Raw genomic sequence first — 21117 nt, 5'->3', positions numbered from 1 at the left:
GGAACGGAGGAAGGCAGCATGACTCAGCGTGCACAATTGTGCACCCCCTTGTGCGCGCCGACCCCGGATTTTATAATGGACGCCCTTCCTCGCACTCATGTTATAAAATCGGGTGTACATGTGTGCGTGCCAGGTAGCATGCACACATGTACGCCTGCGCGCAACCTTTTAAAATCTACCCCATTTTGCACGCTACAGATAAAGGGCCGGATTTTAAAACATACGCGCGCGGCCTACATCTGCGCACGCTACCCGGCGCATGTACATGTATGCCCGATTTTATAACATGCGCAGGCGCGCATGTGTTATAAAATCCGGGGTCGGCGCACGCAAAGGGGTGCACAATTGTGCATCTTACACTCGCCGAGCCCTATCCGAGCCCCGCAGCCTTCCCCTGTTCCCAATTATGCAGAGTAGTTAAATCTCAAGCAGATTGTGATGAATTGCAGGAGGACCTTGTGAGATTGGAAGGTTAGGCTTCCAAATGGCAGATGAAATTTAATGTGGACAAGTGCAAAGTGATGACTAGAGGGAAAAATAACCCTTGCTGTAGTTACACGATGTTAGGTTCCATCTTAGGAGTTACCATCCAGGAAAGAGATCTAGATGTCATAGTGGATAATACATTGAAATTGTCGGTCCAGTGTGCTGAGGTGATCAAAAAAGCAAACAGAATGTTAGGAATTATTAGGAAGGGAATGGAAAATAAAACGCAGGATGTCATAATGCCTCTGTATCGCTCCATGGTGAGACCGCACCTTGAATACTGTGTGTAGTACTGGTCACCGCATCTCCAAAAGAATATAGCTGCACTGGAGAAAGTGCAGAGAAGGATGATAAAAAAGATATGGAGCATGGAATGGTTGCCCTATGAGGAAGGGCTAAAGAAGTTAAGGCTGTTCAGTTTGGAGAAAAGATGACTGGGGGGGGGGATATGATAGAAGTCTACAAAATCATGAAAGGACTTGAACAAGTTAATGTAAATCAGTTATTTACTCTCTCCGATAATAGAAGGACCAGGGGGCACTCCATGAAGTTAGCAAGTAGCTCATTTAAAACAAATTGAAGAAAATTATTTTTCACTCAGCGAATAGTTAAACTCTGGAATTCATTGCCAGAGGATATAGTTTCAGCAGTTAGTGTTAATGGGTTTAAAAAAGGTTTAGATAAGTTCCTAGAGGATAAATCCATAAATGGCTATTACGGTAATTAATAATCAGTACATAAGAACATAAGAAAATGCCATACTGGGTCAGACCAAGGGTCCATCAAGCCCAGCATCCTGTTTCCAACAGTGGCCAATCCAGGCCACAAGAACCTGGCAAGGACCCAAAACTAAGTCTATTCCATGTTACCATTGCTAATGGCAGTGGCTATTCTCTAGGTGAACTTAATAGCAGGTAATGGACTTCTCCAAGAACTTAGCCAATCCTTTTTTAAACACAGCTATACTAACTGCACTAACCACATCCTCGGGCAACAAATTCCAGAGTTTAATTGTGCGTTGAGTAAAAAAGAACTTTCTCCGATTAGTTTTAAATGTGCCCCATGCTAACTTCATGGAGTGTCCCCTAGTCTTTCTACTATCCGAAAGAGTAAATAACCGATTCACATCTACCCGTTCTAGACCTCTCATGATTTTAAACTCCTCTATCATATCCCCTCTCAGTCGTCTCTTCTCCAAGCAGAAAAGTCCTAACCTCTTCAGTCTTTCCTCATAGGGGAGATGTTCCATTCCCCTTATCATTTTGGTAGCCTTTCTCTGTACCTTCTCCATCGCAATTATATCTTTTTTGAGATGCGGCAACCAGAATTGTACACAGTATTCAAGGTGCGGTCTCACCATGGAGCGATACAGAGGCATTATGACATTTTCCGTTTTATTCACCATTCCCTTTCTAATAATTCCCAACATTCTGTTTGCTTTTTTTACTGCCGCAGCACACTGAACCGACGATTTCAATGTGTTATCCACTATGACACCTAGATCTCTTTCTTGGGTTGTAGCACCTAATATGGAACCCAACATTGTGTAATTATAGCATGGGTTATTTTTCCCTATATGCATCACCTTGCACTTATCCACATTAAATTTCATCTGCCATTTGGATGCCCAATTTTCCAGTCTCACAAGGTCTTCCTGCAATTTATCACAATCTGCTTGTGATTTAACTACTCTGAACAATTTTGTGTCATCTGCAAATTTGATTATCTCACTCGTCATATTTCTTTCCAGATCATTTATAAATATATTGAAAAGTAAGGGTCCCAATACAGATCCCTGAGGCACTCCACTGTCCACTCCCTTCCACTGAGAAAATTGTCCATTTAATCCTACTCTCTGTTTCCTGTCTTTTAGCCAGTTTGCAATCCACGAAAGGACATTGCCACCTATCCCATGACTTTTTACTTTTCCTAGAAGCCTCTCATGAGGAACTTTGTCAAACGCCTTCTGAAAATCCAAGTATACTTTATCTACCGGTTCACCTTTATCGACATGTTTATTAACTCCTTCAAAAAAGTGAAGCAGATTTGCGAGGCAAGACTTGCCCTGGGTAAAGCCATGCTGACTTTTTTCCATTAAACCATGTCTTTCTATATGTTCTGTGATTTTGATGTTTAGAACACTTTCCACTATTTTTCCTGGCACTGAAGTCAGGCTAACCGGTCTGTAGTTTCCCGGATCGCCCCTGGAGCCCTTTTTAAATATTGGGGTTACATTTGCTATCCTCCAGTCTTCAGGTACAATGGATGATTTTAATGATAAGTTACAAATTTTTACTAATAGGTCTGAAATTTCATTTTTTAGTTCCTTCAGATGGGGTATATACCATCCGGTCCAGGTGATTTACTACTCTTCAGTTTGTCAATCAGGCCTACCACATCTTCTAGGTTCCCGTGATTTGATTCAGTCCATCTGAATCATTACCCATGAAAACCTTCTCCATTACGGGTACCTCCCCAACATCCTCTTCAGTAAACACCAAAGCAACAAAATCATTTAATCCTTCCCTGTTCTCTCTAAGACATTATTCTATATACTGTCAATTTTGTTATAATGTAAACCGAATTGATTAGTAACTTTGTTACTAGAAGTTCGGTATATAAAACTGTTAAATAAATAAATAAATCTTTCCGCGATGGCCTTATCTTCTCTAAGTGCCCCTTTAACCCCTAGATCATCTAAAGATCCAACTGACTCCCTCACAGGCTTTCAGCTTCGGATATATTTTAAAAAGTTTTTACTGTGAGTTTTTGCCTCTACAGCCAACTTCTTTTCAAATTCTCTCTTAGTCTGTCTTATCAATGTCTTACATTTAACTTGCCAATGATTATGCTTTATCCTATTTTCTTCTGTTGGATCCTTCTTCCAGTTTTTGAATGAAGATCTTTTGGCTAAAATAGCTTCTTTCACCTCCCCTTTTAACCATGCCGGTAATCGTTTTGCCTTCTTTCCACCTTTCTTAATGTGTGGAATACATCTAGACTGTGCTTCTAGAATGGTATTTTTTAACAATGACCACGCCTCTTGGACATTTTTTACTTTTGCAGCTGCTCCTTTCAGTTTTTTTCTAACAATTTTTCTCATTTTATCAAAGTTTCCCTTTTGAAAGTTTATCACGAGAGCCTTGGATTTGCACACTGTTCCTCTTTCAGTCATTAAATCAAATTTGATCATATTATGATCACTATTGCCAAGCGGCCCCACCACCGTTACCTCTCTCACCAAGTCCTGTGCTCCATTGAGAATTAGATCTAAAATTGCTCCCTCTCTCGTCGGTTCCTGAACCAATTGCTCCATAAAGCTATCATTTATTCCATCCAGGATCGTTATCTCTCTAGCGTGACCCGATGATACATTTACCCAGTTAATATTGGGGTAATTGAAGTCTCCCATTATTACTGCACTACCAATTTGGTTAGCTTCCCTAATTTCTCTTAGCATTTCACTGTCCGTCTCACCATCTTGACCAGGTGGACGGTAGTATACCCCTATCACTATTGTCTTCCCCAACACACAAGGGATTTCTACCCATAAAGATTCAACTTTGTATTTAGTCTCATGCAGGATGTTTATCCTGTTGGCCTCTATGCCATCCCGGACATAAAGCGCCACACCTCCTACCGAGTGCTCCTCTCTGTCATTGCGATATAATTTGTACCCCGGTATAGCACTGTCCCATTGGTTATCTTCTTTCCACCATGTCTCTGAGATGCCAATTAAGTCTGTCATCATTCACTGCTATACATTCTAATTCTCCCATCTTACTTCTTAGACTTCTGGCATTAGCATACAAACATTTCAAAGTTTGGTTTTTGTTTGTATTTTCATTCTGTTTTTTAATTGATAGGGATAAGTTAGAATTTTTTAGCTCAGGTGAGTTTTTAGTTACAGGCACTTGGACTACTTTTCTAATTATTGGAACCTCACTGTCGGGATGCCCTAATTCTAATGCATCATTAGTATCTTTTAAAGATACCTCTCTCCGAACCATGCGCTGCTGAGCGACTGTCAGCTTTCCCCTTTGTTCTAGTTTAAAAGCTGCTCTATCTCCTTTTTAAAGGTTAGCGCCAGCAGTCTGGTTCCACCCTGGTTAAGGTGGAGCCCATCCCTTCGGAAGAGACTCCCCCTTCCCCAAAAGGTTCCCTAGTTCCTAACAAAACTGAATCCCTCTTCCTTGCACCATCGTCTCATCCACGCATTGAGACTCCGGAGCTCTGCCTGCCTCTGGTGACCTGCACGTGGAACAGGGAGCATTTCAGAGAATGCTACCCTGGAGGTTCTGGATTTAAGCTTTCTACCTAAGAGCCTAAATTTGGCTTCCAGAACCTCCCTCCCACATTTTCCTATGTCGTTGGTGCCCACATGTACCACGACAGCCGGCTCCTCCCCAGCACTGTCTAAAATCCTATCTAGGTGACGCTTGAGGTCCGCCACCTTCACACCAGGTAGGCATCTTACCAGGCAATCCTCTCGCCCACCAGCCACCCAGCTATCTACATTCCTAATAATTGAATCACCAACTATGACGGCCGACCTAACCCTTCCCTCCTAGTAGCTTGTGATCTATCTAATGTTTGGGTACTTGCCAGGTACTTGTGACTTGGATTTGCAACTATTAGAAACAAGATACTGGGCTTGATGGACCCTTGGTCTGACCCAGTATGGCATTTCTTATGTTCTTATGTACTGCCCCACACGCCAACTAAGCTTTTCTCAAAAGGGCTCCTAGATGTACCTTCAGTGCGCAAAGCAAGATTATGCTGCACCATGGACTGTGCCTTTTCTGTGGCAGCTCTGATTTTGTGGAACGCACTGCCTGAGGCCCTATATTTAGTTGATAGTCTAAAATCTTTTAAATCCTTGCTGAAAACATGGCTATATAATCAAGCATATGACTTGATCTGAGAATTGTCTAATTGAACTATTGATTTATGTTAGTGGTAACTGAGCTGGTCTCATGTATGTGTTTTTATGTGATATGTTGGTCCATATTATTTTATGATTGTACTACCTGTACATCGCCTAGTTTTCCTGCATTAAGCGGTTTATAAATACAAATAAAGAAAGAGAAAATAAGATCTCTACCATTTCTACATTAGCCTAAACAAGAACTGATTTATTAATCGCTGGGACGCACACGTATGCACTATTAGACCCCACCATGGTGTCATGTCTAAAAATATTTAAAGTTTGTCATACTAACATTTGTCCTTTTTATAAACAAATTAACTTCACTAATGCATCTGTATTATTCTATTTTGCATATAATTTATTTGAAAGGAGAAGAAAAACATTTTACAGCCTGGCTACTAGAAACTATGGAATTGATTTAAAAATTAACCACGGGAGAAAAACAGACATGAAGGGCCATCTTTTTAATCAATTCTCATTACACTAAAAGTCATTTGTAAAAAAGCCAGGTTATTTATGCCAAGATAGAAGTAGGGTGGAAAGGAACCTTTAAACTTAACCAAATCTATGAAATGAATTGTATTTGTCTTTAATCACATTCATCAGATTACTGGATATTGATAAGAACTGCATTTTGTCTCAGACTGTGGATAATGTCCACAGTGGAGCACATATGTGATTATTCTAATAAGGAATATCTCCCTAACTGACTATTATCAGAGTTGTATTTACTGTAGAGTGTTTCCTTTTATCATTCTCAAGGACTTTTTTTCCTCTTTGGCCAACAACATAGAAACAGACCAAGAACATCAGACAGGATAAAAAAACACATATGTAAAAACACCTTCAAATATTGATCATTACCTTAAAATATTAAAACTGTTACGTCTTAAAACAATTCATTTATTTTTATTCATACATCACATTACCCAGCATCACATATCACCCAGAAAAGATCACCATTTAAAAAGCACACATAATGACAAGCACTGCAAATTTTTCTTTTCAGTCATACTAGACATCTCATTATGCCTTATCTTAAATTGAACGCTCTACCCTTATAACCAGTTAATTCTGTGACTTAAAACTAAACTTTACACAGAATATAACACTTCTCAAGAAACCAGCCTGGGTATGAGTCTTCTCTTTGCTTTTCTTCTGCTCCACACATTGGGCCTTATTTTCTAAGGCTATCGCAGGCTTGAGCTAACAGCGCAAGACTGTGATAGCGAAGGTAGCGCACGCCTGCGCTATCTACATCGGGGCGGAGTCGGCCCTGGAAGAGGAGTCGTCGGTGCGTTACCGGGGCCGACTCTGCGAGGACAGCGCGGACAGCGAAAAGGTAAGGGCCTTTTCGCTGCCTATTTCGCGCCCAATAGCTACACCTTCTATGGTGTAGTTATTGGGCGCGATACCGGCAGCGATCGCACTTCAGAGGTGCGATTGCTTCAGGCTAGCGCAGGACTACCCCCCCCCCCCGTTTCAGCCCCCCGCCCCTCATTACCGCATTTTTCTAAAGTACTGCAGGCCTGTGATACTTTAGAAAATGAGGCCCATAGTCACCTTGACACGAATGGGATAACTGATCTTGAGAATAACATCCCTGTCTAATTTTAAAAATCTTGACTTATCCTAATAAAGTTTTCTCCAGCTGTGACTCTGCAAGACAAAAATACCAAATCAATGAGTTTCCCTTTTGGAGTAGAGGAGAGAGAAAGCCAGCTGGCAGTGGAGAGAGGACGAAGGTAAGGAAAAGACCATCATGCCCTCTCTCTTAAATAGAACAGCCAAGCAGGCATTCTGACATAGTGTCTCTTCCAAGTCCCGATGGGTCACCAGCTGTTGTGGTTCTCTGAAAATATATGCTTTGAGCCAATAGCTGTAGAGAAAAGTGTAAGGCATCAGCATAAACTCCCTCTCAAATGATTTTACTGATAGCAAAGCATTATATAGAATTTACAGTTGTTTATTTCCAACCTTAAACTAGGTTACATAATTGTCAAAATTTCTATTTGAAGCAATGGCAATGAATTTGCAGATAGCTTCTTGTTGTTCCCTGGTGGCTCGCTCTTGTTTACTTCTCTCTCAGGAGGGTGATGAATCTGGTTGGATTGATAGCGGCGACCCAGGAGGTGGTGCCGTGGGCAAGGGCACATATGTGTCCTCTTCAGCACACTCTGCTGTGTCATTGCCCACAGTCTCAGGACTATTTGATATGGCTCCACCTAACAATGGAGATCTGCATTCACTTGCAGTGGTGTTTGCAAGCGGACCAACTAGGGAAGGGGGTTTCCCTATGATCACCGGACTGGCTAGTACTCACAATAGATGTGAGCCTCCAGGGTTGGGGAGCTCACTGTCAGGAGCTGATAGCACAAGGACCTGGAGTACAGAAGAGTCTCTCTGGAGCATCAATCCAGCTGGAAGCCGGTGCTGTCCAGTTGGCATTCTTGTGGTTCAGTGTCTGATTGCAGGGTTGAGTGGTTCAGATAATGTCGGACAATGCAACGACAGTGGCCTATATCAATTGGCAGGGAGGAACCATGAGCCAGCAAGTATCACAAAAAATAGCTCAACTTATGGAATGGGTGGAAGTGCTTCTTCAGAAGATATCAGCCTCACACATTACAGAAAAGATAATGTTAGAGCCAAATTTCTCAGCAGACGGAGTCTGAATCCAGGAGAATGGGAATTGTCAAGCGAGGCATTCTAGCTCATAGTGGATCGCTAGGGCCTTCTGTTTCTGGACCTGCTGGTGACTTCTCACAATATGAAGGTTCCCTGCTTCTTCAGTCGCAGGAGAGATCAAATGTTCTTGTGCATTGATGCCCTCGTGCAGGAGTAGCTGGAGGGCAAGCTACTGTATGCCTTTCCCCTGTGGCCCATGTCTGGCAGAATTATTTGGAGGATCAAGAGTCACTCAGGGATTGTGCTTCTGGTGGCACTAGATTGGCCCAGAAGACCTTGGTATGCAGATTTGTGAAGGATCCTGGTCAACTCTCCCTCCGGTTTCTGGCTGACAGGGATCTGCTATGGCAAGGGCCTGTTCTTCATGAAGATCCGATTTGATTTTGTCTGATGGTATGGCCCTTGAGAGGGCTCGGTTGCTGAAGCATGGATATTCTGCTGCGGTGATTGCCTCCTTGCTACGAACGAGAAGGTTTTCACTTCCTTAGCCTATGTACAGGTTTGGCGAGTGAAGATCAAGGGGTTCTGCCTCGTTCGGTTAAGATCCCGCTCATTTTGGAATTTTTGCAGGATGGATTGAGTAAATGGTTGGCCCTTAATTCATTAAAGGTACAGGTGGTGGCTCTTGCCTGTTTCTGAGGTCAGGTGAATGGTGGACCCTTGTCGTCTCATCCAGGAGAGTGAAGCATCCAAGGAGTGAAGCATCTTCATCCTCCCTTGCGGTTACCAGTGCCCTTGTGAAGTCTTATTCTAGTTTTGGATTTTTTGGCGGTCCCCACTTTTCAACTGATGCGTAGCCTTTCCTTGAAGTTACTGACCTTGAAAATGGTGTTTCTTGGGGCAATTATTTCGGCACGTAGAGTATCCAAACTGCAGGCCTTGTTTTGCTGGGATTCGTTTCTACAGGTGACTCCGGGGGCGATACTGGTGTGTACTGTTCCTTTTTGTCAAAAGTGGTCTCAGATTTTCACTTGAATCAGTCAATTTCCTTTCTATCTGTGGACAGGGAAAGAGATGCAGAGGAATATCTCCCATTACGGCCCTTAGATGTCAAGAAGCATATCTTGAGGTATTTAGAGGTTTCTCAACCTCTCAGGAAGACAGATTTATTTATTTATTTATTTTTAGTTTTTATATACCGATGTTCCTGTATAATATACATATCACACCGGTTTACATGGAAACATGTAGATTGCCTGTTTGTTCTCCACTGGGGAAGTAAACAGAGTGATAGCCCGCTGGATTAAGGAGACAGTCACAGCTGCGTATGTGGATGCTGAGCAGCCGTTGCCTAATCAGGTAAGGGCTCATTCCACTAGGGCTCAGGCAGTGTTATGAGCAGAGGTTAGATTGTTGTCTCCCGTCTACATTTGCCGAACTGTGATGTGGTCCTCTTTACACACCTTTTATAGGCATTACCGCCTAGATATGCAGCCGGAAGGACACAACCTTTGCACATGTGGTGTTGATCGAACCTCAGGCAGCCTCCCTCCATGTTTTGGATTAGCTTTCTTGCATCCCACTGGTTTTGAATCTTCCTGTCCATATGCTAAGAAAGGAGAAAATACTACTTACCTGATAATTTCCTTTTCTTTAATAATGACAGGTGGATCCACCTACCCACCTTTGGCTGCTGGATGGTTGTGCTATTGACCTCCTACGTGGCTGCGTCTTCCAGGGGTTACTGGTAAATGTTTCTCCAGTCCCTAGACTAGTGTTATTACACTCTTTTTCTGAGTTCAGAGTTTTCCTGTTGGCTGAATGGTTATCTGTTAATAATCAAGTTTTGTTAATTTGTCCACGGTTGACTTTTGCAGAGAATACTGGTGGGCTGATGTCAGTACAGGAGTAGATATACTGTGATGTCAGCTTTGCTCGGTCTCCATCTGCTGGTAGAAGTTTTGGATCTTCCTGTCCTTATTAAAGAAAAAGAAATTATCAGGTAAGTAGTAATTTCTCCATATTGGCATTTGCAAAATGGATTTCAGGGGTTTAATAGAAGGGCAACTTTATAAAAAATATTTCTGTGAGGGACTGGGAGGAGGGATGTATCTCCTTCCATGGTATACCATGGAGTTTGGACAGGGGGAGTCTTTATAAGGCCATGTAAAAGCTCATAATGTGAGAGTAAAGACAGCTTCTACAGTTCACCTTAGCTCTGTCTCTATTGAAATATATAGAGCTACTGTATGGAGTTCAGTGCATACTTTTACCTTTCACTATTGTTTAGACACTGACTTTTGTCAAGGTAGTAAATTTGGGCAGTTAGTATTAAAGAATCTATTTAAATCCAATTTTTCTTCAACTCCTTCCCAATATATACCCATTATTACAGTTGTCTTAAGGAGGAAAAGGGGGGGGGGGGGAACTTGAGAACAAACCTTAGATTGTGAGCCCCCACAAGTAGAACTGACTGCTTGTCCATAGAAAAAGCAAAATTGCTTACATGTAACTGGGGTTCTTCATAGTCAGAAGGATAAGTTAGTCACATACATCCTCCCATCTACCCTCAGAGTTAAAAGAATATATACTGTATATTTTTAAATCTTAGTTATATTAAATGCCTGTGGGGGACCTTGAAATGCATTTACCTATACAGTGCCAGCCACACATGAGCAGAAAATCCTTCTAGGTGTAGAGACCCCTTAGGTCTCCACTAGATGACCCTAGATCACTGCCCTTGAGTTGTCAGCTAGGAAAGAGATACCATCCCTGCAGTACCTCCCCCTGAGGATGGCTGAGGTGGTAGAATCCCAGTCAGAAGTGTGTGTGTGTGGGGGGGGGGAATTAATCTAGTAGAGTGTGGCAGTATGGAGTTGAGAGATTGCCTTGATTTGTACTCCCAAGTTTTAGGCCCCCAGCCTACAGCAGGAAGGGGAGAGACACTGCATTGTCAGTTCCTGATACAGGGCTGGCAAGGAGATTGAACAGAGCAAGATTTTGTTGCTATTCTTGGTTTTTTAATATTTTTCACCTGGCCTTTCTGGGAAATTGTTTCCCCTAGTCAAGACGGAGCTGCATACCATTTCATTCCAGCAGGAACAAGTTTCAGTGACCATCTGTGTGAAGCAGACGTTTTCTTGGGATTTTTTGCCATCTAAAAGGAAAGGAAGATATTTTTTCTTCCACCCTTCCTTACCCAGAGCTGGAAATTAAGAACTGTTTCTAGCAAAAGGCTTTTCCTTCAAGAAAATCCAGAAAGCCAAGGGAGTAGAGAGAAGAGAAGACACAGGATACAGACAGGACCCCAGTCAACTTGGGACAATTGTCTTTCTGCTCCATAGAGGATAACCAAGTTGCAAGCCCCTACCCTGAGGGAAATATCTATAGAGGTAGAGACACTAAAAACCTTTACTCCTATATGGCTAAGAAACCTTGGATGAACCTGGACAATCTATTATTTGTTCCTGTTTATTCTTTTGAAATTATCCACAGTAAACTTTCATTTGAACACCCAGCCAGTGAGTCTAGCCTGTTTTATAAGTGGGCCTTCCCCAAAGAGCTGTAGTATTCTATACACAAGGGAGCTCATTCCAGCTCATTCCAGCCCCAGGCCTTGAATGTTTTCCTTCCCCCCAACAGGAAGAGTCCACTTCCACCATTTGGGACAAGAAGAAGGGAAAAGAGACTGAGGATATAGCTCCAAGATATAAATTCTGTTATTGCCCTTCAGGACAGATACTATCAATGAATAAAGGATTACATAGTTTTTTTTAGCCAGTTAGGAATGTTCCCTATCCAAGCAGCACCGATGATGTCTCCCATATATGAGACTGACATCCTGCTGTCCACAGAGAATACCAGATACAGGTAAGCAACTTTGCTTTCTTACTCTATGCAATGACACCAATGAGAACCCTCATCATCCTTTTAATGCTACCCCGAACCCGATAGGAAAACCCCACGAAAAGGTTCTCATCGCTTTGGGGGGGGGAGGGCGGGAAGAAAGGGCACTTAAAAATATCCCCCAAACCCACCCCGACCCTTTAAATTTTATTCTTTCTAATCCCCCACCCTTCTGACTCCCCCCCCCAAACCTTTTTAAAGTACCTGGTGGTCCAGCGGGGGTCCCGGGCCATCGGCTGCCACTAATCAAAATGGCACCGATGGCCCTTTGCCCTTAGCAAGTGACAGGGTATCCGTGCCATTGGTCGGACCCTGTCACATGATAGGGGCACTGGATGGCCTGCGCCATTTTTAAAGATGGCGCCGGCCGTCCATTACTCCTACCATGTGACAGGGGCTGGCCAATGGCACGGATACCCTGTCACATGGTAGGAGCACTGGATGGCCGGCACCATTTTTAAAGATCGCTCTCGGGACCCCCTTTGGACCACCAGGTACTTTAAAAAAGTTTTGTGGGGGGGGGGTCAGGAGGGTGAGGGATTAGAAAGAAAAAATTCAGCAGCAGACAGAAGTCTAGATTCAGGAAAATTAAGAAGTCTCATATTTTTTCCTCTTACTTGATTATCTGTAGCTTTAATCTGACTATGTAGAACCAAACTATCCTTAAAATATGCAGCATTAGCAGCTTGTAATGAGGTAACTTGTCATCTAAGGACACCAATTGTACTCAGCATTTTCCAATCAAACATCATTCTCTTGAAATTTGACATTAGTATCCTGAAATATCTGACTCAACAGTCTCAGAATTAGACATAGTATGTTCTGCCTTAGTAATTAAATACCATATATCCAGAAGAGAGACTGATTCAGGTTCATTAGGCAATGAAACTTCCTCCAAAGGTTGAAATACTGAAGGAAGAGGAGCCCTCACATGGGAACACTTGAGTCACTTCTAATAGAATCACTCTAAAGAGAAACATCTAAGGCAGTATGAATTTGTGCTTTACACATACACTGACTTCCTCAGTGGTAGCCAAACAAATAAATGAAGGTTGATCATGAGCTACTCTGGCCACTATGGATCCTGGAGAATCATGACCACTTTCAACAGGCAACAGAGGTGGCAGACTTGGGCCTGTACTTTGTGAAACCCCAGAAGATATTGAGGTTTCTAAATTTGAGTCACATGGAAGCAGAAATGCCTCACATGTTATTCCATAGGGCCCTGAGTCAGGAGAGAAATTGAAGGCACCATTCTACCTTTTTTTTTCCCCATTGATTAAAATAGAAAGGAAATCAAAGAAAAAACTGCATAAACGGACCTTTAAGTGCCCTTTAAGTGCACGGCTTTGGCATGCTGCAGGACCAGTATTTTTAAAGGTCCTAGTCAGCCCCAGTGCTGACCTCTGGCTGTTCACAGCTAGGTAGGGTAGACATCCTTATCAGGCCTCAGGAGCCAAAAGCTTCTCTCCCAGAAGGATTCCTTGCACACTTTCTCGGACCACTGTTTTTAAAGGTCCTAGGAGGCCCCAGTGATATCAGGGTGGTTGCAGCAAGGTAGGGGAGACAGCATTGTTACGACTCTCACTGCCCGATGTCTCCACTCCGCCCTCCTTACCTCTCTGGCGACTCCTCCTGCGGTTGACAGACGTTTGGCTGCTGCGGCGTCTGCCTGCCGTCTTCTCCGGCGTCCCCGGTCCGGCTTGGGCGCTGCCTCTCGCCATGCTGTCCAGTTGCCTTAGGGTGCACGCGCCGCATGGCCCTGCTTCAAGTATCTTCTTTGGCGCGAACCTCAGGGGTGTTCCCCTGTGATGACGTCATGCTTCCTGGATACAAATAGCCTACGTGATTGCTAGCCATTGAGTTAGCAAAGGTTTCCTAACGGATGGGATTCGCACTCCGTACCTAGCTACTCTGCCTCCACTGTTGGACTACTCTATTTGGGGTACCCGCTCCTCGGGGGTCTCTCTCTTTTCTCTTTCAGGTCGCTGTCTGGAACCGGTACTCGCTCCTCGAGGGCCCATGTTCCGGGACTCGCTACCTGGACTTCTCTTCTGCCTGGAAGACACCCCTGCCTATACCATCAGTGAGTTACCATCTACTTCTCTCAGAGCTGTTCCCTGGAACCAGGTACTCGTTCCTCGAGGGCCTGCCTTTACTTCAGCTCCTGTGCTCCATACCGAGAGACCGCTGTGTGAGTACTATACCAGCCAGGCTCTATTCCTGAACCCTGCATATATTGCTTGTACTCATGATCTCAGTTTCTCTCCACTACAGCACAGCCATTGTGGGATCACTGTTCCAGAGCCTGCGGGACTACATGCCCAGCTGGGCTACATTCCTGCTCACTACTGCCACCTCTGGTGGCTCCTCAATACTGTTTAATAAAAGATCTAACTGGGTGTGTGTCCTAAAGCTGAGCCTGACCTGTGGCCCCTCACGGTACTTCCCCCGTGGTGGCGTGGTCAACAGCCACAGAGTCCAGGGGTCCACCCAAATCCTTACAAACAATAACATGCATTACCAGACCTCAGGAGCCCACAGCTTCGCTTCCAGCAGGATACCCCCAGTTTTTTCTATGTGCCTGCTCAAACAAAAAGCCTTTTATCCTCTTCCTGAAAACCTATATGCAGACCTCAGCCCTTAAACCTTTAACCTTTTTAATTGAAATCTAATGCCTTGCTTTTTTCTTAAGATGATTCTAAAAATATGATTCATTTCTTTACTTGAGTGATATACATAGGCTTAATCAATGATGTATGGACATTCTTCTGTATTATTCATTTTGTCCAATTAAGGGGGAATAACTATATGCTTATGCTGTAGCTGATTGTATACAACTCTGCCTCTAGGGTAATTAGATATAATTTATCTGGATCAATTGTGAGCGGTTTGCTGATAATTCCTGCTTATCAGGATCCTTGAAAAGCATATATGATTTATTCTTCAGTTGCTGATTAATGTTTTCATGTTAAAAAAAAAAACAAAAAACTTGCACACTGATGTAGAAACATCTTTGCATAATTTTAAGAATGAATTAGTAGAATGTATGTTATATTGTTATTTGAGAGGTGATACTTCTGTTTACTTTCATCCTAGTTTATGAGAAAATAGATGTAACCAGTTATTGCAAGGACCTGGTAAAAATTCTTGAGCAAGCGGATCATTTGAATGAAAAACTTACACCACTGAAATTGCTTGACGCATGGATGGGAAAAGGAGTCTCAAAACTGAGAGTTGCCAGTGTTGTTCCCCCAAAATGTTCACGTGATGAAATGGAAAGAATAATAGCTCATCTAATCCTACAGCAGTATCTGAGGTACTGTAAGGTTATTTCCATTCTGAATATGATTTATAATCTTCAATCTTTTTATCAAACTTTTTCTTTTTCATGTAAAAGTAAAAATAACTGTGTATCAGATTCCATGTTTAAAAAACATTAGCAATAAAGTATATAAAGAGGTCTTTTTAATAAACTCCATGGTGGTTCATGGGGGTAAAATTAATATTTCCAAGTTACTGCTACTCTATCCCTGCCTTCTCCCCACCTCCCATAAATATAAAAAATTGCTCTGCTATTGAGTCCCACCAGCTTACTTCCAAATCCCATCACTTTATAAAATTGTTAGAGGCAAGGTACACTTCCACCCACCCTCTCATATCCTTCCCCAAGCTTACCCCATATTCAGTGGTGAAGAAGGGGGGCAGAATGATCCCACATGCTTCTGCCCCATAGCTACTGTAATATAAAATTACTCTGGTTGAACTGTAACTCCTTTTTTGGTGTATGAGTCAAACAGCAACATTTTGCATTACAGCAACTGCATGGCAGGAGCAAATTGGGATCACTCCTGCCCCCTTTCTTCTCCGCTGATTATTGGGTAACCTGGAGAGGGGTTTGTGGGGGATGGAGAAACAACCCATGAGGGATGATTTTACAAGGGGGCGTGGTTTGGAAGCATGGGGCAGGGCTTAACAAAAGAGAAAATAAAAAAATATATATTTGTGTGGGGGAATGGAAGGGGGGGGTTTGTAGCTCAGGGTCGATTATTTTACCCCCATGCTCCACCATGGAATTTGGATAAGGGGAAGTTGGGGGGGCTCTTCTTACAAGTCCTTGTGGGCCTTTTAAGCTAACCACTAAGGTAAATTTCCAGGCACCTTAGTCTGGCAATGATTCTATGGAAAAGTTAGCTATACCATTTGAGATTTAACTTTCATAGAAAAACATGGATTATGACGTTTACCTCGAGCTGCATTATTCTGTTTACATAATAATGAGCTGTTTTGCATACAACACAGTTTATTACTATTTTATTTGCATTATGCTGGATTTGTTGTGCTAAAAGCTGTGAATAGCATGTATCTGTAAACAAAGTACATTACGTGCATACACCATTTTTTATCCTGATTTTCACAGCTTAATAAATAGGTCCAAGAGTGAGTTATATCTTAAGAACATAAGAAATTGCCATGCTGGGTCAGACCAAGGGTCCATCAAGCCCAGCATCCTGTTTCCAACAGAAGCCAAACCAGGCCACAAGAACCTGGCAATTACCCAAACACGAAGAAGATCCCATGCTACTGATGCAATTAATAGCAGTGGCTATTCCCTAAGTAAACTTGATTAATAGCCGTTAATGGACTTCTCCTGCAAGAACTTATCCAAACCTTTTTTGAACCCAGCTACACTAACTGCACTAACCACATCCTCTGGCAACAAATTCCAGAGCTTTATTGTGCGTTGAGTAAAAAAGAATTTTCCTAGCGTGTAGCCAGATGGACTCAGAACGAAAGGGTATAGTATGCTCGTGCTAGCAGTTGGAGATGGATCTGACGTCAGCATGGGTATATATACCCCCACAGGAAGTGTAGCAACTCAGTAATTTCCGTCTCCAAAGCAGTTTGGAGAGCCTGCACGCTCGCAGAGCGTGTTTTCCAATACTACTTTCTATCTTCTACTTTCTATATTCTACTTACTAAATTTCTACAGGAACATCGAGTCCCGCACTCCTGCGGTGATACCCTCGGGTCCCTCCCCCAGTTGAGTTTCCCGGGGTGATTTCCGCGATCCCTCGGAGGTCTAGGCCTCGGTCCGGTGGCCGAATCGCGGCAGGGATCTAGCCCCTGAGCGTGAAGGGCTCGGGTCGGGCTGAGAGGCGCCTCGGTCCCGGCGTGGACTTAGCCCCGAGCGAGACGAGTTCGGCAGCTTAGAGGCAGCGGGTGCACTTCCTCGAGCGCGGCGGTGAAGGTATTTCCCCTCTCCCCCCGCAGCCAGAGACCGCCCGGGTTCCAACCGGGAAGCGCCGAGGATCAAGTAAGGCGTACATCTCTTACTTTTTGGTCTCCGAGGGACGAGGATCGGCGGTGTTGTCTGTATGCGGCACGCCGTGGAGGTCGCCATTTTGTCGGCCTTGTTCAGGTATTGAGCGCCCATGTTAGGCGCCTGTCTATCATTCAGCGCATATTATTGAGTGCATATTGGATATCATTGTGCGCCTGTTGTATTAAGCGCGTATTGCTGACCGCATATTATTAAGCGTATATTGCTGCCGCATATTATTGGGCGCCTGTTGTATTCAGCGTATATTGCTGCCGCATATTATTGAGCGCCTGTTGTATTAAGCGCATATTGCTGCCGCATATCCTTGAGCGCATATTATATTAAGCGCATATTCTTCAGCGCTACATTCCCAAGCCGTGATGGAACAGAACGCCTCAGCGTCTTCAGCGGCGGCGCCTCCGGATTCCGGCATTAAAGCCCTCGGCCTCTGCTCAGCATGCCAGCTTAGAGCCACGCACAGCGAGGAGCCAGACTCCCTTTGTGCCCAATGTGAGGAGGCAGTGGGAGCCTCGGGCCAGGACCAGTCTCAACCGAGGTTTGCGGACAGTTCCCCAGGGGCCACCCTGGATCTAGCGGGCAGTCTCGAACAACCTGGAATCCCGGGGGACCTGGTACCCCGACGACTAGAGACCGCTTCCATTTCCTGGGTAGATCTCTTTAAGGGGATTCATGCCTTTGTACAGATGCAATCAGCTTCCCGTCCAGGCCCTGCTGCTGCTGCGGCCCCAGCTGATCCTGCCCCTGGACCTTTGCGCCCTTATCATGGGCACCCGCCGCCGAGCAGTCCGGTTCAGGCGGACCCTGATGTCTCGGAGGACGAGTCCGAACCCCCGGAGGAGGGGAAACTTCCCTCGGGGATTGAGCCATATCGAACCATGAGACTGTTCTTTCCCAAGGAAGATCTCTCCGACCTGGTATCGCAGTGCCTGGCAGAGTTGGCTATTACAGGTCCCAGCACTACGGGGCCCTCTACGCAGAACCCTCTGCTGGAAGGTCTTCGTCCTACAGCCCGCCATTTTCCCTTCTTGCAAGCAGCACAGCAACTGATAGATTTGGAATGGGCTGCACCAGCGGCCTCATTCAAAGGGGGTCGGGCCCTGACGGGCATGTACCCCCTGGAACCGGCAATCAAGGAGATGCTGGCGTGCCCTCAGGTGGACGCCTTGGTTAGCGCTGTGGTCAAGCGCACTACCATTCCAGTTGAAGGGGGGGCGGCCCTCAAGGAGCCTCATGACCGGCGACTGGACGCCATCCTGAAACAGACCTTTGAGGTAGCAGCTCTATCTTTGCGGATTGCAACCTGCTGCACAGTGGTGACGCGTTCCTGTTTGTCACAAGTCAGGAACAATGCTCCGGCAGCAGACATGGAGTCAGCTCTCTCGTTCCTCACGGATGCCGCATCTGACCTAGTCCGTACGACAGCAAAGGGGGTCTCATCCTCCGTAGCTGCCAGGAGGCAGCTCTGGATACAGAATTGGTCAGCCGATGCTACTTCAAAGACACGCCTCACCAGAATGCCCTTTAGGGGTTCTTTCCTGTTCGGCAGCGACCTTGATAAACTGGCCAGCACATGGGGCGCCTCTCCAGTACCTCGACTGCCGGAAGATAGGTTCAGAAGGAACCAGCGCACCTTTCCAAGGCCCTCCAGAGGTAGAAGCTCCCAGCGCTTCACTCCCTATAGGAGTCGCTACCAGGCACCTCGTCCTCAGGCCAGGAACCAGTCCTTTCGGACCAAGCAGCATAAGAGGGGAGCCGGCTCGGGTTCACGGCCCGGCCGCGCCTCCCAATGAGAATCAGCCGATCCATCCGGGGGACGGAGCCATAGGAGGCAGGTTAACCCGCTTCTATCCCAGATGGGTCGCGATTACGTCGGACCAGTGGGTCCTCGCCATCATCCGAGAGGGGTATTATCTGGACTTCCATCACCTCCCTCCGGACAGGTTTGTGGAATCTTCGTGTCCAATACACAAGAAGGCAGCATTGGAAGCTACCCTGGCGAGGCTCCTGTCCTTGAAAGCCATTATCCCAGTACCTGCATGGGAAATGAATTCTGGTCACTATTCCATTTATTTCATGGTACCCAAGAAAGAGGGCACTTTCCGGCCCATACTGGACCTCAAGTCAGTCAACCGATACTTAAGGGTCCCGAGGTTTCGCATGGAAACTCTGCGCTCAGTCAAGACCGCAGTACAGCCGGGAGAATTCCTCACGGCCTTAGACTTGTCAGAAGCCTACCTGCATATCCCGATCCATCCGGATCATCAGCGTTACCTACGCTTCAAGGTTCTGGGACGCCACTTCCAATTCCGGGCTCTGCCCTTCGGGTTAGCCACGGCGCCGCGGGCCTTCACCAAGATGGTCGTAGTGGTAGCAGCGGCGCTCAGACGGGAAGGAATCCTTGTCCATCCCTACCTAGACGATTGGCTGATCAGGGCGAAATCACGAGAGGAGAGCCATCGGGCAACCGACAGAGTGATCGCCCTTCTGGAAAGCCTGGGATGGGTAGTCAACCTCAACAAGAGTTGCCTACAGCCTTCCCAATCACTGGAATACCTGGGAGTCCAGTTCGACACCCAGGCAGACAAAGTCAGTCTCACTACCAAGAGGAGGTTAAAACTTCAGACGCATCTCCGGTCCTTGATGGGAGCCAGCCGGCCCATAGCTTGGGACTATCTGCAGGTTCTCAGCCTCATGGCATCCACCCTGGAAGTGGTACCCTGGGCAAGGGCCCATATGAGACCTCTACAACGCTCCCTGCTCTCTCGCTGGAGCCCCCGTTTCCGGAATTATTCCGTGCATCTACCTCTGCCAGCCAGAGTGCGGACCCAGTTACGGTGGTGGTTGCAGTCCAACCACACGAGCAGGGGGTCGAAGATGTCCTACCCCACGTGGACTCTGCTCACCACAGATGCCAGCCTGAGCGGCTGGGGAGCACACTGCGAAGAACTCACCGCACAAGGGCGGTGGAACAGAGAAGAGTCAGGGTGGAACATCAACCGTCTAGAGGCACGGGCAGTCCAGTTAGCCTGCCTGCAATTTGCTCACAGACTGCGGAACCGGGCAGTCAGAGTGATGTCCGACAACGCCACCACGGTGGCATACATCAACCGCCAGGGCGGAACCAGAAGCCGACAGGTATCCCTAGAGATAGCCCCGCTGATGGCTTGGGCAGAGGCGAATCTTCAGGACATCTCCGCCGTCCACATTGCCGGGAAGGACAACACCACGGCAGACTTCCTCAGCAGAGAAAGCCTAAATCCGGGGGAATGGCAGCTGTCACCCACAGCCTTCCAGATGATTGTGGATTACTGGGGGATTCCGGACATGGACTTACTAGCGGACAGGTCCAATGCTCAAGTACCCAGATACTTCAGCCGCAAGCGAGATCCGTTCTCACACGGGATCGACGCCCTGGTTCAGCCATGGCCTCCAGGGACTCTGCTATACGCCTTTCCTCCGTGGCCTCTGCTGGGCGCCCTTATCCACAAGATTCAGAAGCACCGGGGCCTAGTTCTTCTAGTGGCACCAGACTGGCCAAGAAGACCCTGGTACGCGGACATGAGAAGACTACTGGCAGGGGAGCCCCTTCCCCTGCCTCCTCTCAGGGACCTGCTTCGTCAAGGTCCCATCCTCCACGAGGATCCGGCTCAATTCTCTCTTACGGTCTGGCCATTGAGAGGGCTAGACTGAAGAAAAGAGGTTACTCGGAGCCTGTGATAGATACACTCCTCCGAGCTCGCAAGTTTTCCACATCCCTCACCTACATAAGGATCCTGGTGCGACACTCATGGCACCAATCCACATGCGACCACAATCCCTATTG

The 21117-nt window shown here is 45.7% G+C and overlaps 1 protein-coding gene across 3 annotated transcripts in view; it reads left to right on the top strand.

Moving 5' to 3' along the window:
- Window positions 1-21117, top strand: part of RECQL (RecQ like helicase) — a 290842-nt gene that overhangs the window by 230205 nt on the left and 39520 nt on the right. For all 3 annotated transcript variants that reach the window (XM_029600183.1, XM_029600182.1, XM_029600181.1), the window contains one exon: window positions 15050-15269. In XM_029600183.1, the coding sequence (XP_029456043.1) occupies window positions 15050-15269 (220 nt within the window). The remainder of the gene's footprint in view (window positions 1-15049; window positions 15270-21117) is intronic.

Source organism: Rhinatrema bivittatum, chromosome 4, assembly GCF_901001135.1.
Source record: "Rhinatrema bivittatum chromosome 4, aRhiBiv1.1, whole genome shotgun sequence".
NCBI lineage: Eukaryota > Metazoa > Chordata > Amphibia > Gymnophiona > Rhinatrematidae > Rhinatrema > Rhinatrema bivittatum.
This window is presented reverse-complemented; position numbering and strand designations above follow the sequence as displayed.